This window comes from Microtus oregoni, unplaced genomic scaffold (genome assembly GCF_018167655.1).
Source record: "Microtus oregoni isolate MIOR12 unplaced genomic scaffold, Mior012 000003F_ref0000135, whole genome shotgun sequence".
Classification (NCBI taxonomy): Eukaryota; Metazoa; Chordata; class Mammalia; order Rodentia; family Cricetidae; genus Microtus; species Microtus oregoni.
This window is the reverse complement of record NW_024543062.1, coordinates 50,337,290-50,354,807: the sequence shown is the minus strand read 5'-3', so window position 1 is coordinate 50,354,807 and position 17,518 is coordinate 50,337,290. Positions and strand designations below refer to the sequence as shown.

Here is a 17,518-nt window from a genome sequence, read left to right as displayed (position 1 = left end):
GGGCATAGGAAGCCACTAACCCTCTCCCAGGGCATAGGAAGCCACTAACCCTCTCCCAGGGTAGGAAGCCACTAACCCTCTCCCAGGGCATAGGAAGCCACTAACCCTCTCCCAGGGCATAGGAAGCCACTAACCCTCTCCCAGGGCATAGGAAGCCACTAACCCTCTCCCAGGGTAGGAAGCCACTAACCCTCTCCCAGGGCATAGGAAGCCACTAACCCTCTCCCAGGGCATAGGAAGCCACTAACCCTCTCCCAGGATAGGAAGCCACTAACCCTCTCCCAGGGCATAGGAAGCCACTAACCCTCTCCCAGGGTAGGAAGCCACTAACCCTCTCCCAGGGTAGGAAGCCACTAACCCTCTCCCAGGGTAGGAAGCCACTAACCCTCTCCCAGGGCATAGGAAGCCACTAACCCTCTCCCAGGGCATAGGAAGCCACTAACCCTCTCCCAGGGTAGGAAGCCACTAACCCTCTCCCAGGGCATAGGAAGCCACTAACCCTCTCCCAGGGCATAGGAAGCCACTAACCCTCTCCCAGGGCATAGGAAGCCACTAACCCTCTCCCAGGGCATAGGAAGCCACTAACCCTCTCCCAGGGCATAGGAAGCCACTAACCCTCTCCCAGGATAGGAAGCCACTAACCCTCTCCCAGGGCATAGGAAGCCACTAACCCTCTCCCAGGATAGGAAGCCACTAACCCTCTCCCAGGGCATAGGAAGCCACTAACCCTCTCCCAGGATAGGAAGCCACTAACCCTCTCCCAGGGCATAGGAAGCCACTAACCCTCTCCCAGGGCATAGGAAGCCACTAACCCTCTCCCAGGATAGGAAGCCACTAACCCTCTCCCAGGGCATAGGAAGCCACTAACCCTCTCCCAGGGCATAGGAAGCCACTAACCCTCTCCCAGGGCATAGGAAGCCACTAACCCTCTCCCAGGGCATAGGAAGCCACTAACCCTCTCCCAGGATAGGAAGCCACTAACCCTCTCCCAGGGCATAGGAAGCCACTAACCCTCTCCCAGGATAGGAAGCCACTAACCCTCTCCCAAGGCATAGGAAGCCACTAACCCTCTCCCAGGATAGGAAGCCACTAACCCTCTCCCAGGGCATAGGAAGCCACTAACCCTCTCCCAGGGTAGGAAGCCACTAACCCTCTCCCAGGGCATAGGAAGCCACTAACCCTCTCCCAGGGCATAGGAAGCCACTAACCCTCTCCCAGGGCATAGGAAGCCACTAACCCTCTCCCAGGGCATAGGAAGCCACTAACCCTCTCCCAGGATAGGAAGCCACTAACCCTCTCCCAGGGCATAGGAAGCCACTAACCCTCTCCCAGGATAGGAAGCCACTAACCCTCTCCCAGGGCATAGGAAGCCACTAACCCTCTCCCAGGGTAGGAAGCCACTAACCCTCTCCCAGGGTAGGAAGCCACTAACCCTCTCCCAGGGTAGGAAGCCACTAACCCTCTCCCAGGGCATAGGAAGCCACTAACCCTCTCCCAGGGCATAGGAAGCCACTAACCCTCTCCCAGGGTAGGAAGCCACTAACCCTCTCCCAGGGCATAGGAAGCCACTAACCCTCTCCCAGGGCATAGGAAGCCACTAACCCTCTCCCAGGGCATAGGAAGCCACTAACCCTCTCCCAGGGCATAGGAAGCCACTAACCCTCTCCCAGGGCATAGGAAGCCACTAACCCTCTCCCAGGATAGGAAGCCACTAACCCTCTCCCAGGGCATAGGAAGCCACTAACCCTCTCCCAGGATAGGAAGCCACTAACCCTCTCCCAGGGCATAGGAAGCCACTAACCCTCTCCCAGGATAGGAAGCCACTAACCCTCTCCCAGGGCATAGGAAGCCACTAACCCTCTCCCAGGGCATAGGAAGCCACTAACCCTCTCCCAGGATAGGAAGCCACTAACCCTCTCCCAGGGCATAGGAAGCCACTAACCCTCTCCCAGGGCATAGGAAGCCACTAACCCTCTCCCAGGGCATAGGAAGCCACTAACCCTCTCCCAGGGCATAGGAAGCCACTAACCCTCTCCCAGGATAGGAAGCCACTAACCCTCTCCCAGGGCATAGGAAGCCACTAACCCTCTCCCAGGGCATAGGAAGCCACTAACCCTCTCCCAGGATAGGAAGCCACTAACCCTCTCCCAGGATAGGAAGCCACTAACCCTCCCCCAGGGCATAGGAAGCCACTAACCCCCGCCCCGCCCCAGCCCTACCTAACTAATTCCCTTTTTCTGTGTGTATGAGCATGCTCACCTGTGTGCAGGTGCACACGCATGTGGGGCACATAAAAGTGTTGGCCTGTCTACATGGAGGCAGAGACCACCTAAGCTGTCAATCCTGAAGCACTATGCGGCTTGGGTTTTGTGCTTATTGTGTGGGGAACTTTTTGTTCATCTGTTTTGTTATTTTTAAGACAAGGTCTCTCAGTTGCCTGGAACTTGCTGAGTAGGTTCTGCTGTCTGGGTAGTGAGCCTCAGGGATCCACTGTCTCTGCCTTCCCAGTGCTTGGGTCACAAGGCCGTGCACCCAGCTTTCTGATTAGGTTCTAGTGATCCAAGGCAGGTCCATGTGCCGTTGACTGAGCAGCTCCCCTCCCTCTTAGTGTATGCCGTTCTCTAAATTCTCTGTCTGGCCCAGACCCTCCTTGATGTCATTAGCCCAGTGTTGCCGTCACGCCAGCTTCATGGCCCAGATGGCACAGGTGAATCGTCTCACTCCTAAAGGGGCTTCAGCTATGTTGCCAAATTCTCAAGGGGAGAGCCAGGCTGATGGAACATGTCTGAGGTGACACTCAGAGAAAGTCTGGCGTTTAGCATGCCAAAGCCTGGCAATGCTGAGCCAGTTCAACGTGGATGTGGTAGGCCACTGATCGGCTGCACCTTTGGGTCCCAGACCTGGACACTGTTGAGAAACGTTGTATCCTGTCCCTGAAGCTTTAACCTGCGGGAAGCAGTCCCCTTGACTGCTCTTGGCTACCTCCCTGTGGCCAGTGCTCACACTGGCTGTTTCTGGGCCTTGTAGGAACAGGGAGCACACACAATAACATGGACACAGAAAACCTCTCTGGGATTTCCCTGAATCCCAAGACAGTACGGCCTGGAGGCTTTCAAGACCACCTTTTCCAACAGCATCATCACTACATAGACTGGAGCTGCTGTGGCTTTCTGACTTGCCGGTGCTACTCCTGGACATGCATTTCCAGATTAGTTAGAAGTCAAGGCAGCTTCCCCCTGTCCTCCTCACTGCAAAGCTAACCAGCGTGGGACCACTAGAGTGAGGGAGAGTCATCCAACAAAGAACTTGCCTTGCAAGCAGGAGGATCTGAGTTTGATCAATCCCCGGAAGCCATGAAAATGCTGGGAGTGACGGCACATGCCTGCCATCCCAGGCTGGGGAGGTAGAGACAGGCAGATCCCTGGGGCTCTCTGGCCAGCAGCCTAGCTTACTTGCCAAGTTCCACATTCATTAAGAAATCATCTTAATAAGCAAGGTAGACAGCTCCTGAAGAATGTCACCCAATGTTGACCCCTGGCCACCACACAAACTCAAACACACCGCACTCATGCCATAAAAGTGATAACGATCAGCCCCCCAGGAGTGTTTCCCTCCTCAGCTCGGCAAGGCGGTAGCGGGGAGGAGCACCAGTGTTGCTAGCCACTGTTGACTAGTCTGCAGTCAGGCACAGCAGGACTTGTGATGTGAGCCACCTGAGCTCAGCGAGCCGCTGAGTAATGCGCAAACAGCAGAGCACATGGAGATGACTCGCTTCGCTAACACCACCAACCATGAGTCAGTCTTGTTTGGGGGCTGCTCCGGCAGGGACCTGACTGAGCCTTTTGCAGGGTCAGACCCGTCTCTCCCCACTAGCAAATGGTGTTCCAGCTTGTTTTACCACATTGCAATTACCGGCCAAAATCCCAGCTCGTTGGGATCTGTCAGGTAAAGAAACAGTTCCAGAGATGCTGTTTCAGAGACCCACAAGGCCAGTGGTCAGGAAAGAAACAGGTCCTTCAACTCCTGGTCCTTTATGGCCTTCAGACACCAATATGAAGCAGCCTGCCCTACAATAATACAGAATGGGAAACTGGATGCGGCTCAGCAGGTAGTGTTTGTTTAGCACACAGAAAGCCCTGGGTTCCACCCCAGCAACACCCACAGCCTAGCCGTGTGGCACAAATTTGAAATTATGGCACTTACTTGGGAAGTGGAGGCAGGAGGATCAGAATTCAAGGTCATCCTTGGCTGTCTTGTGAGTTGGAGGACAGCTTGAGCTTGTGTTACAGGAGACCCTGTCGCAAAACAGAAACAAAAACCAGGCCATCTTTTCTCACTGTGCAGGCAGTGGCCATAGATGGCATTTTCTTGACTCCTTTAGTTTCTTTTGTAAACTTTGCAGCCATTGTTGCTTAGCCCTTGGATTCATTTTTAATATTCTATTCCAGTAACAGGCTTACACGAGGTTTTTTTTTTCTTCCTGCTGAAGTGGTTACACACACACACACACACACACACACACACACGTCTGAGTCAGTCTCCTTGTAGGAGAGGCAGAGAGCAGCCTGCTTAGCCTCCTTTCTTTCTTGCTTTTCTGATAGCAGATTAAAGGGCTAGCCTTCAGGACTGATGGAGAAATGATGGCAGTCCTGAGGGAAGGACCTTGATTCCAGTTCTTCCCCGTGCAGGTGCTGGGTCAGGGAGCACCAGTGGGTGAGGAGGGGCCATCTCAGGGCTCAGGGCATCCCTGATGCACATGTGTGCTCTTGGAGCTCAGTGGGAGACACCAGTGTCATGACGGCAGATGTTCTCATGTAGTCCAGGGCTCAGCACACAGTAGGTACTTTCTAAGTGCTTGCTGAACTAACTGGTGAGGGGATGTCGGACTGTTGCCGGGCAACAGATGAGCTAGAGGTATGTGCCCCCCCTCCCCGAGAGAGAGAAAATAACACATGGAAAGAAAGGGGCCTGGGGTTTTGAGTTTGGAGATGTTGAGAAGTGGCATTGAGTGTCATCGTGTGTCCCAAGTGTGAGGCACTAATGAAGCAGGGTGGAAAGGTTCCAGGTGAGGGAGGCAGCTGGGAGGGGAGGCAGCTGGGAGGGCTGTGGGTCCATAGACAGAGGGGACACAGCCCTGAAACACTGCCTTTCCACTATCCTGACTGGGGGCTGGAAAACAGTGTGGTATAGCCATGCATAGGGAACACAGGCTTCTTCTGTTGGCCGGGGGTAAGATATGAGACAGAGCCTCAATGAGTAGCCCAGGCTAGATTTGCACAATGATCCTCCTGACTCAGCTTCCCGAGTGCTGGAATTATAGGCATGCATCCCCAGGCCCAGCTGAGGGTCTGTATATCCTGGGACTCTCTGGTCTCTTACCCTCGAACTGAGATTGACCATCAGCCAGGAAGGGAGCTGGGACTTTGAGAAACCAGCCCAATCATTGTCTCTTGTTTCCTTAATCCCTAAAATGGGGGTAGAGTGCTCTCTGTCTTAAGGAGACATCATGAGATTAATTACTTTTTAAAGATTTTATTTATTTACTTATTTATTGTTATTGCTTTTCCAAGATAGGGGTTTTTGGTGTCCTGGAACTCGCTCTGTAGACCAGGCTGGCCTGGAATTCAGAGATCTGACTGCCTCTGCCTCCCAAGTGCTAGGATTAAAGGCCTGTGCCACTGCTACCTGGCTCAAAGATTTATTTTTAATAACTCCTGTATGTTCATGTATGGGTATGTGCACGTGAGTGTAAGAACTCTTAAAGACCAGAGAAAGGTATCAGAGCCCCTGGAATGGGAGTTACAGGTGGTGAACTGCCAGACGTGGGCGCCGAGAACCAAAGCTGGGTCCTCTCTGCAAGAGCAGCAAATGCTTTTATTGCTGTGCCATCTCTCCACCCAGTGTGGCTTTCAAATACCTGGGGAGTGCTTAGAATATGCCTGGCACACGTTAGCTGTTCAGCAGAGCGTGAACATAGCTGTGGCTTTCTCACTCTTGTCCTTTGGTGCTCAGTCATACGTGCTCCAGGGTGACGGACCCGCGCTCCAGGGTGACGGACGTGTCTGGAGCGTGCTCCAGGGTGACGGACCCGCGCCCCAGGGCGACGGACCCGTGCTCCAGGGCGACGGACCCGCGCTCCAGGGTGACGGACGTGTCTGGAGCGCGCTCCAGGGCGACCCGCGCTCCACGGTGATGTGTGCTCTCGGGTACCAGCTTTTGCTAATCGTGGTCATGGTTTCCCTTTTGCCAGGTCCTGGCCAACAAGAGCCGCCTCTGGGTTGAGGAAGAAGTCTGGCGCATGGAGATATACCTCTCCATGGGCGTGCTGGCCCTGGGTATGCTGTCGCTGCTGGCTGTCACCTCACTTCCCTCCATTGCCAACTCACTCAACTGGAAGGAGTTCAGCTTCGTCCAGGTAAAGCAGATTTCCCTTGAGCACCAGCTGCGGCTTGGTCCTGGGCCAGCCTAGTTTTGTGCTCTCTGCTCTATTTCAGCTTAGATCTCGGTTGTTACAGGACACTGGGTCAGGTGCTGAGGACTCCCCATCTTGTAGGGTCTCCCAACCTCCTGATCCTGCTTCAGCTTGCCCTGGGCAAGTTAGACTTCCCGATCCTGGGAAGTCTATCGTGTAGAGCTCTGACAAGGATGGTGGACAGAGCATGGGACCCTGGGCTGAACTTCCTCAGGGGACAGAGTACTCCCATAGTCATTGCAGGAGCCTGGTGTCCATGGGAGGCAGTGAGCTATGAGTGCTCTTAGAAACTCCTTCCTCAACATTAAACACACCCTCAGCTCAGCCTCCACCAACACACACACACACTCAGCTCAACCTCCATACACACACACCCTCAGCTCAGCCTCCACCAACACACACACACCCTCAGCTCAACCTCCATACACACACACCCTCAGCTCAGCCTCCACCAATACACACACACCCTCAGCTCAGCCTCCACCAATACACACACACCCTCAGCTCAGCCTCCACCAACACACACACACCCTCAGCTCAGCCTCCACCAACACACACACACCCTCAGCTCAGCCTCCACCAACACACACACACCCTCAGCTCAGCCTCCATACACACACACCCTCAGCTCAACCTCCATACACACACACCCTCAGCTCAGCCTCCATCCACACACACACACACACACACACCCTCAGCTCAGCCTCCACCAACACACACACACCCTCAGCTCAGCCTCCACCAACACACACACACCCTCAGCTCAGCCTCCACCAACACACACACACCCTCAGCTCAACCTCCACCAATACACACACACCCTCAGCTCAGCCTCCATCCACACACACACACACACACCCTTAGCTCAGCCTCCATCCACACACACACACACACACACACACACCCTCAGCTCAACCTCCACCAACACACACACACCCTCAGCTCAGCCTCCATACACACACACACACACACACACACACTCAGCTCAGCCTCCATCCACACACACACACCCTCAGCTCAACCTCCATCCACACACACACACACACACACACACACCCTCAGCTCAGCCTCCATACACACACACACACACACACACACACCCTCAGCTCAGCCTCCATACACACACACACACACCCTCAGCTCAGCCTCCATCCACACACACACACACACACACCCTCAGCTCAGCCTCCATCCACACACACACACACACACACACACACACACACACACACACACCCTCAGCTCACCCTGGTGCCCGGTTCCCCTTTGGGGCAGGTGGGAACTAGTATGAGGACTGCTCTGTAATGAGATCAAGCAATGTTTCCTAAATGATGATGTTTCTTGGACCAATTCAGAGAAAAAAGTATGAAGACTGGGGTGTCACTCAGAGGTAGAGTACTTGCTAAGTATGTGCAAGTCTTTTGCTTCAATCTCTGTAAGAGATCAATAAATAGACAGATGGATAGATATAGATATTGATTAATAGATACTGATAGATGATAGAGACTGATTGATTGATAGTAGATAGATGATTCGTGTTGGTATAGGTGAATGGATAGATGGATAGACAGATGGATGAATGAATGCATGTGTGAATTGATGGTGATAGGTAGACAGACAGATGGCAGTTCTCCAATACATAAATTATGGATTACTTCCTGTAAGAGAGTCACAGTGTACCATGGCATATCAGAGATTCTAGTGCAGTTTGTACACACAAACTTCTGATAACTGGATATTTGTGAACACCACCACCATGATTCTGTTTCTCAGCTCACAGCTGCCAACACTCAGGGAAGCAATGCTGCAGGGAAAAGGTCTCCTTGCAGTTTTCAAGGCAGTGGCCAGTCTGAGCACACACTGTGCCGGGCATCACTATAGGCTAAGATACAGCTGGGAGCAAGGTAAGCAGAGATTGTAAGGGACACAGCCTACATGGGGACATGTCTCAAATTCCCTGGGCACCCCCCAGTGTTCTTCAAAAAGTACAAGAGGGTCAGTGCTGGCAGAGCAACTCGTCCCTCTGGTGGATAGAGCTGACTCATCTCGGCTCCTGCCAATCGTATTGTATCAGGGCAGAGAACAGCCATCTCCACCCCCACTGTCAACCACAATCTGCAGCTTCTCTGCTCAACAAGGACTCAGAGGGACAGTGACAGAATACTGCTCTTATATAATCCAAATTAATTCTTTGTGACTGAGACCCTTAGCGTACCTTAGAACCAAACAGTTGTGGCTGAGTTTTAAAGCAAGGCTGTGAATCTCCAGGGCTGTGCTTCTCCCAGAAGGCCCCTGGCAGAGGGCTCAGGACTGACACAGCCTGGCCTAAGAGGGTGGGGAGGGAAGGAATTTTCTTGATCTGCCACTAATCCCTGTTTGTCTCACACCCAAATCTCGGATTTCTCACTTGCCGCCTCAAGGATCCTGGGTATGTGGTTCGGTCACAATTAAAACAGGCTGTGGGTCGCTTCCCTTTCCAGAAAGTTCTTCCCTTAAGCAGCTGTAGATTACATGCTCCGGCTCTGGCTGCTGGAGGAAGCCTATGGATTTGGTTTTGTTAGCAAAAGCTGACTGGGACTCCAGAAGCCATGCTTTGCTTTACATATTGAAGCGAGTGGGTGGAACGGCAGGGATTCATTTAGGGGGTCTGATGTCTGCACTCTAGCCCCAGAAACCTTGTGCTCTCTCTCCCGAGAACCCAGTATGGAGGAGGGTCTGCCAGGGGCCTCTCAGTTCCAGCATCACCTGCTCTGCGGTGTGGGCCAGCCATGCCCCTGCCCCCAAGCCTCAATTAGTACTCCTGAAAAATGAAATTTAATGCCGTAAGAGAAATGTTTGTGAGACAACGTGAAAAATCATGGGTGAAAGGAAAACAGCACATGGCTACTCTTCTTGGGGTGTCTGGTCACAGCCCTACTCTCTCTGATAAGCACCAACTGTCTGCATGTTTTAGTTTTGAGGACGGTGTCTCACTGTGTTACACAGGCTGGCCTTGAACTCTTGGACTAAGAGATCCTCCTAGCTGGGATGACGTTCATGTCAGCGCACTAACTCCCAACTATTACTATCTCTGTGTGTCTTCCTCTCGATGCTGGGTTATATGGCTGTCTCCTGGCCATTTATAATGCATAATACACTTCTTATTGTCAGCCACCATCAAAAATGTCTATAGCAGGTGAGGAGAGATTTTAAAGCACAAAGCATTTCTAGAGAGATAGGGCCCTGCTACCAAAGGGCTCAGGGACAGCCTGGAAGTCGGGGTGACCCTAAATGTGCATGCTGCCCTCCAGTGGCAGGAACAGAGCCTTCCTGCTCCATCAGCCGCGTGTCTCCGTGGTTTGGAGCTTCCCACTCAGCACCTCCCTGTAGCCACCCAGGACCACAGGGAAGAATGGGAGCAGGATCCATGGGAAGCGTGGGCTTTCTGTGCCCAGTAACAGCTGGGTTTTTTTTCTTTTTAATTCATCTTTTTATTTTACATCCTGGCTGCAGCCTCCCCCCACCATCCTCCCCTCCCAGCCCCTCTCCCGCATTGCCCCCTTCCCCCTTCCCCAATCCCCTCCTCTTCCCTCTGCATCCAGGAAAGGGCAGGTCTCCCACAAGTGTCAACAAAGCATGGCACATCGAACAAGCTGCAGTAATGGCTGGGCAAGGCGACCCAGTATGAGAAGCAGGGTCCCAAAAGCCAGCGAAAGAGACAGTTCCTGCTCAGCTGGGGGTTTTGAGGGAAGCTCTGGCCTTCTGGAGCAGTGAAGAGCCATTGGATTTGAAACTTATTAGTGTTCTGAAGAGCCCGGGCCAACCCTTAGCCTGGAATGCTCTATTTAGCTGAGCTGAGAACCATCGAAATACTGATCTCATTAAAAGACTCCATATGCCTGCATTGAACCTTTTGTTTCCAAGGTGATTTGGGTATAGTTTCTTTTAGTTTCGGGGGCAGGGTCCCATTTAGTCCAGGCTGGCCTCAAACTTAATCTGTGTAGTCATGGAAAACATCAAATGCTTGCCTGATCCTCCTGCCTCAACCTCCCAAGTGCTGGGGTCAGGCATGTACCATCACACCTGTTTCTGTGGGACTGTGATGAAATCCAGGGCTGTCTTATACCCTTACCTCATTTGTTTCCTTTTGGAGACAGGATCCCATGAAGCCCAGGCTAGCCTCAAACTGGCTACACAGTTGAGGATGACTTTGAATAGACCCTCCTGCCTCTGCCTCCCAAATGCTGAGATTATGTGTGTGTGCACCAGTTCCTGTTTCTGTGGCGGGGGGGGGGGGGGGGGAGGGCGGGGGGGGAGGGCGGGGGGGGGAGGGCGGGTGGGATAGATCTCAGGGACTTAGACATGCTGACAAACAGTGCACTCCTGAGCTATATCCCCAGACCCCCACAGTGGGGTTAGAAGTTTTCAGTTTAGATTAGTGTTTGTTTGGGTGTTTTTGTTTAGCATAGTCTGTATTGAACCTTCCCTATTCAGTCAAGCTCCATAGCATTGTGGTGTCCAGGAGTCTGCAGAGCCCCCTGCGTAGATGACCCGGGTGCAGCCCTGAAAGCCAAGTTCTGACCCTGAGTTACAGGCACTTCCTCTGACCTTGCCTGATGCAGCCGCTGCCTGAAATAATGACAAGGACTAGCCTGACCCACACTTGGTGAACGATGGCCGAAGACCCTTCGTGCTGTGGTACTTGAGTGCCAGCAGGAGCCACGGCTAACAAGCTTCTGTGTGATAAAAGTGGCACTAGTTTGGTGTATATGTCTTGAGGGGGTTATTAATGGCTTCATGACAACTCTTTTTCTTCTAATTTCCTTTGGTTATTCTAGAATTTTTAAAAAAAAAAAATGTTCCCAAGGACAAAGAGAATTTTAGGAAAAACAAATTCTCTGAAAACATTGAGGCTTCCCAGAAGGCCTGGAAAATCTAAAGGCTTTCTGGCTATCAGCCCTGCTAGAAACTACTAGCCCAAAGTTGGGATTCCTGCCACGGGTATCACGGGACGCAGAAAACAAAGAAAAGAGGGGCTATGAGGTGCTGCCTGTGGCTGGTGGCTGGTGGACCCCGGGAAGGTCTCCATAGGACCAGCATGCTCGTCTTCACAGTCTTCAGATGAAGTGCTGAAGACAGAAGCCCACGTGAGTCAAACACTGGCGTATCACAGAAGAGAAGCTGGGCCCTCACCGTCCTTGGCCTCGGTGGGGTATTACTACTGCTGCGTATCAGGAAGGCCTGTGACACACATGGGGTCCGTGGTTCTCTAAAGAGCTAGAGCTGGGCCCTCACCAATAGAGCAGCCTGGGTGCTGGGCCCTGCGTGGGTTCTTCAACCTCCAGCTAGAAGGGTGTGGGTGAGAGGGTTTCCAAAATTAGTGGCTTAGTCCTGGTGACACATTTGCATCATCTGCTGAACTCTGAAAACACCAGATGACTGAGCTCCACCCTAAACTAGTTGAATTTGAATTTCCCCAGGGCCGGGCTGGTGCAACTCCTGCTTCCCCACAGGCTTCCTAGGTGATTTTAACATCCAGCTTCTGTTTGGAACCAGCCTCCAACTGACCAACATTTAGAAATAAAATCCAGTGGAGAGAGACCGGGGAGGGGAGCTCTTACCGCATTTGGGTGGGTATCTTATTTAGAGTGGGAGCAGAGCGAGGAAGATGGCTCAGTGGTTAAAATGCTTGCCACACAACTTGAGGACCAGAGTTTTGGTTTCTAAAACCCACATGAATTCTGGGTAGGCATGGTGGCCCACCTGTAATTCCAACCTCAGAAGATAGAGATGGGAACCCTAAGCAAGCTAGCTAGTGAAACTAGGCTCATCAGCAAGCCCTGGGTTTGACTGAGAGACCCTGCCTCAATAAATAAGGTGGAAGAGCGATCACGGATGATTCCAACATTAATCTCAGACCTCCACATGACATGCATGCACGCACACACACACACATGCATGTACACATATGTACTCACATACATGTGTGTCCCCTGCACACAAATGGAAAATGGAAAAAAATATCCCCAGGCAGCTACCCATGAATACAGTGTGCAGCCACTGGGAAATGTTTGTTGTGATGCTTCACTGGAATATCACAAGCAAATCCTTCTGAGTGATGATCTTTCTCTGGCTGGAACTCACTATCCTGGTTTAATACAAGAGCAGGTGCAAGTGGCAAGGATAAGCCCCATCTATTCATCTGTACTATTTCAGTTTTCCTGTGCTGTGGATGGACGCCAGGATCTTCTACATGCTAGGCTAGGCAGAGGCTTTCCCACTAAGCCAGCCCTCAGCCCCACCAGACCCCAGTCCCTTTTAGAATGGAATCTGAGGTAAGCTCAAACAAGGAGGCATCACAGACAAGCCCCAACGCTATGTTGACAGGCCTGGCTAGGAAGAAATCTAGGAGCCAGTTGTTGCTTTTCTAGAAAGCCCAAACCAATGTCTATGGAGCATCAGCCCCATGAATGTGCAGCCTCTTTAGGTCATACCAGTGTGACGGCTTCTTGAAGAAAACAGCACATTTTGCCTGATGATGACCACCACATAATCCTCCAGCCTAAATCCTCAGTGGTTCTAGTGGTCAGCATTCATCCAGAGATGTCCAGACCTCTCCTCTTGCTCCACACAGCTCACTATACCCACACCCACACCTTGCTCAGGCTTGCTGCTGTAATCCCCTGCTTGTCACTGAAGTTGATGACATGCTGTGCTCAGGACCACTGCCAGTCAATCCCAGCAGGCATGACAAGATCAGTATCTCCTGTCTGTGGTCCATGAGAATGCAGCCTGGGCCGGGAGGTTGCACACCTTTAATTCCAGCACTCGGGAAGCAGAAGCAGGTGGGTGGGTCTCTGAGTTCGAGGCCAGCTTGAACTACAGAGCAAGTTTCAGGATAGTCAGGGCTACACAGAAAAACTCTGTCTCAAAAAAAAAAAAAAAAAGGAAGAGGAGGAGGAAGAGAAAGCAAGAGTCCAGTGTTCATTGGCTGCTCTTGCCTGGAAATAACTCACAAAGCCACCTATACCTGCAAGGGTGGAAAACTACTGTAAGAATGTTCAGACAGTTCCGTCTGGGGCCGCGATGCTCATAAGACTACAACATTCAATTTTTCCAAGTGAGAGATATGGCTGACGAGGTTCTAAGTTACTGCTGGGCAGGAGATGAAGTCAACAAACATAGTGCCTCCTGATGGCCGTGTGAGGTTTTCTGTACAGTGCCAGGTCACCAGACCACAGGCCCCTGGAGCCACTGTCACTGCTGGTGCTGAATCCTGTACACAAATCAGCAAACTCTTTACTTTGTGTTTCTCTATCATCTAAATGTCTGTCTGAGACGGGGTCTCACTATGAAGCTCTGGCTGTCCTAGAACTCACTGTGTAGACCAGGCTGGCCTTGAACTCACAGAGATCTGCCTACCTCTGCCTCTTGAGTGATGGCATTAAAGGAGAGTTCCACCATGCCCTGTTTCTCTTTAAGACAATTTATAATGAATTCCCTTCTTAATTCAGCCTTACCTCAGCCAGGCATTATCTGTCAGATTCTGGTCTGGACATGCTAGCAGACTTTTGTTTCTATTCTAATACATATGAAATCAATAGAATGTTTTTTAAAAGCCCCTTCGGTATAATTCTGTCTAAAAGTTTCCTGGGAATCATCAGAAGTCCAAATGCCATAGTTGGAAGAAGATGCAAAAGAAGACAAAAGGCATGGTCGTCTGTCAATCCTTAAATGCCGTTAGCCTGGAAGTGTAGCTCCAGTTTTCATCCAGAGACACTGGAGCCCACCCAGATGGTTTAGGAAATAACCATTGCGCCACACGTAGAAAGAACAGAGGGCTTGGGTTGTGGCTTAGGTGGTGGGCAAAGCAAGCCCTGCATTCTCTCCTCCACAGGGGAGATCAGGAGGTCAAGGTCATCCTCAGCTAGATACTGAGTTTGAGGCTAGACTGGATGAGAAGCCCAGTTCAGAAGAAGTGAAGGAGAGAGTGGAGGGCCAGGACCAGCAACATGGCTCAGTAGTTGAGGCAGTTCCAGTTGCCAAGGCTGCCAAGCTGAGTTTCATCCCTGGGACTCACATAAGGAAGGAGAAAAGCCACTTCCTCAAGCTGGCCTCTGACCTCCACACACGCACGCACATACGCCAAATAAAACGTGGAAAAAATTATAAGAGAAAGAAGTGGGCCTGGGATTGGAATTCAGCAGGGCTCTGACATCCGTGGTCCTCCTCCTCTCATTTCTGCCTCCTTTCTTCCCACAGTCCACGCTGGGCTTCGTGGCCCTGATGCTGAGCACGCTGCACACACTCACCTATGGCTGGACCCGTGCCTTTGAAGAAAACCACTACAAGTTCTACCTGCCACCTACGTTCACACTCACACTGCTCCTGCCCTGTGTGATCATCCTGGCCAAGGGCCTCTTCCTCCTTCCCTGCCTCAGCCGCAGACTCACCAAGATCCGCAGAGGCTGGGAGAAAGATGGTGCTGTCAAGTTCATGCTGTCTGCCGACCACATGCGGGGGGAGAAAACAAGCCACGTGTGAAGCCCTGGAAATGGAGACAGGCACAGCTTGTGGGGGCCCTGAGCTGAGTTTCTAGATGCTGCAAATGGAATGATGATATGTGCATAGGTGATTGAGATCTGAATTCCTGGGATGCAGGTTACACCATGGTATTCAGAGTGACACACCACGCGTGTGATATGTATTCACATATAATACATATATAATAGGATTTGCTATTATTCTTACCTAAGAAGCTGGGTCCCTATATTTCAACTTATGTATTTCAAAGCAAGTGCCACACATTGAGTAGCAGATCCCACCCTTGTGACATTGGCAGAGGCAGATGCACACTTGGTATAGGAGAGATTTGTATTTTGTTGGGTTCTGGTCTTTAGTCCTTGTTCTCTGTATTCCCTGTTAACTACAGCCTAAAGTCGGTGCAGAGCTGGGCCTAGAGCTGCCCCAGATGCAGCCCTGCCCCACCCCCAGGGCTAAGAAGGAGGCCTGAGGGTACAGAGGGACTAGGTGCAGACCCTCCTGCTGTCCTGAGCATGTGGGGGTGGGGCTCACCAAGGCCCTGGAATCCTTGCAGGAGCTTTTGCAGGCCTGTTCTTTCTCTAGGGAAGGAGCTGAAGCTGCTGCATCTGATCCTAGCTGAGCTGAGGAGACTGTCCCTCCTCCCTGAAGGTCCAGAGTCACCGTGGAACCTGCAAATTGCTCCTTCTCTGAAGGTGTGAAGTCGCCTCCTCGCCAGAGCCATTAATGAACATGGTCTCCAGAAGTCTAATTGTTCTCCCTCCATTAAGCCGGTGGTGACCCTCCTTTAAACCACTGTGCCTTCTCGCCTTTCCCGTCATTAACTTGGACATCTCCCTGGAAGGCATGGAGCAGTCGCCTGTCAGAGCAGCCCAAGGTGGGGGGTGGGGGTAGGGGGCATCAGAGCCTGCAGAAAATAGCCAGCCAGACCCCTTGGATACGCCCTGGGGTTGGGGGGACTACCTTCATAAAATTGGTCCCCAAGGAGAGTAACAGGCACCTCTGTTGCCTTTGGGCAGGCAGCCTGCCTTCTGAGCACCCAGAAACCACATTGGCTTCATGCTCCTCCTATGGGGGTTCCACAGCCCCCATTGTCCATGCTTTTGCCTCCTTCCCTCTCAGATACGTTCAACCACAAAAGTCCGCAGATAATGTTTTTTGAATTCTTAAAGAGATCATACTCTCATTTTATTATAGCTACAATTTCCTTCGTTGTCATTGCTCGTATTGCTGTCTTCCTGTGCTTGGTTTATTAATTAGACCTAACCATGGGTCCGTAAGGGGAAATGTAACTAATGCGTGTGAGTGTGTGCATGTGTGTTTCTGTCTGTATGCAGTCTCCGGAGTCCCGAATACACCCTACATTATAATTCAAAACAGCTGGGAGGGGCAGGAGGCCAGAACATACCCAGGGCAGAGGGCATCTATCCTCCCAGCCCTGAGGCATCCATGTGTGAGGGATAGCTACTCAGCACAGTCCCCCCAAATCCTGCAGAGATGGAGTGATCTGCCACCATTACAGAACAGTGATCCCACGGGGCTCCCCTGGGCCAGGAAGCATCTTTTGATGCAGGGAAGGAAGAAGGACTGGCCAAGGTACACAGGATGAGATGCTCCTCTTCCCACCAGGCAGGCATCATAAGGGTCCTTGAGTGAGAAAGGGACAGGAGTCCAGTGCAAGAACCTTACTAGGCCCATGATGGGCAGAAGTGTCACACTGGAGAGTCTGGCTGCTTCTTGCAGGTATGGGCAGCAGATATCCTGTTCTAGGACCTAAACATGGTCCGCAGAGAAGACCACGGGAGGCAAAGTAGAGATTTCAACATAATGGGCCAATGACTTCCCTGCTGACCAAAAGCAGGAGGAACAATGGAAATAGCAAAAGTGGAAGCCATGAGTGGTCCCATCTGGTAGGGTCTACTGCCTTCTCCGTCTCTCTGGAGAAATGTTCCCGGGGGAGCAGTGGAACTTCCCCCCTTTTCTTGCCCTACATCTGCCACAGCTGCTTACAGATGGGACGTGGGTACTTGTCAATCAGCTCACGGATGGCAGGTGGACCGTGTACTTGATCCAGATCTTGCATCTGTCCCGTCCCTGCTTCTCACCTCCCCACCAGTCAGCAGCTTCGAGGAGGCTGGCCACTCCCTAAGCCTGGTAATGTCTTTGTTGTTTGGGTTCCAGAGTGCCCCAGCCTGGTCGGTGCTCTAGGAACTAAATGGCGAAGCCTGAAGTGGGCATGCAGTCTGTGGTGGGTGCAGCCACCCTGTCTCATCGTACAGAGCTGTCTCAGAAGTGGTGACAGGGTACAGCTGCCTTTTAAACTTCAGATTTTCCTCTCTGGCAATCGGATCACATGAGAGCATTGGTTCCTTTGTGGATCCAGCCAGTTCCGTAGCCGGAGCCTGTGCTCACTCGGCCATACCTTAGGTGGAGGGGTCGCCAGGCTGAGCATTAATCTGTGCTGGACGTGGCTACTGAGGAGTGACAGGCCAGTGATGGAGCAGGCAAGGTCTCCACGGCACAGTC

At 52.0% G+C, this 17,518-nt stretch overlaps 1 protein-coding gene across 2 annotated transcripts in view; it reads left to right on the top strand.

The window, feature by feature from the left end:
• Positions 1-16,211, top strand: part of Steap3 (STEAP3 metalloreductase) — a 43,787-nt gene extending 27,576 nt beyond the window's left edge. For both annotated transcript variants that reach the window (XM_041648495.1, XM_041648496.1), the window contains exons 4-5: positions 6,251-6,415; positions 14,714-16,211. In XM_041648495.1, the coding sequence (XP_041504429.1) occupies positions 6,251-6,415; positions 14,714-14,995 (447 nt within the window). In that variant the 3' untranslated portion in view covers positions 14,996-16,211. The remainder of the gene's footprint in view (positions 1-6,250; positions 6,416-14,713) is intronic.
• Positions 16,212-17,518: the final 1,307 nt, after the last annotated feature.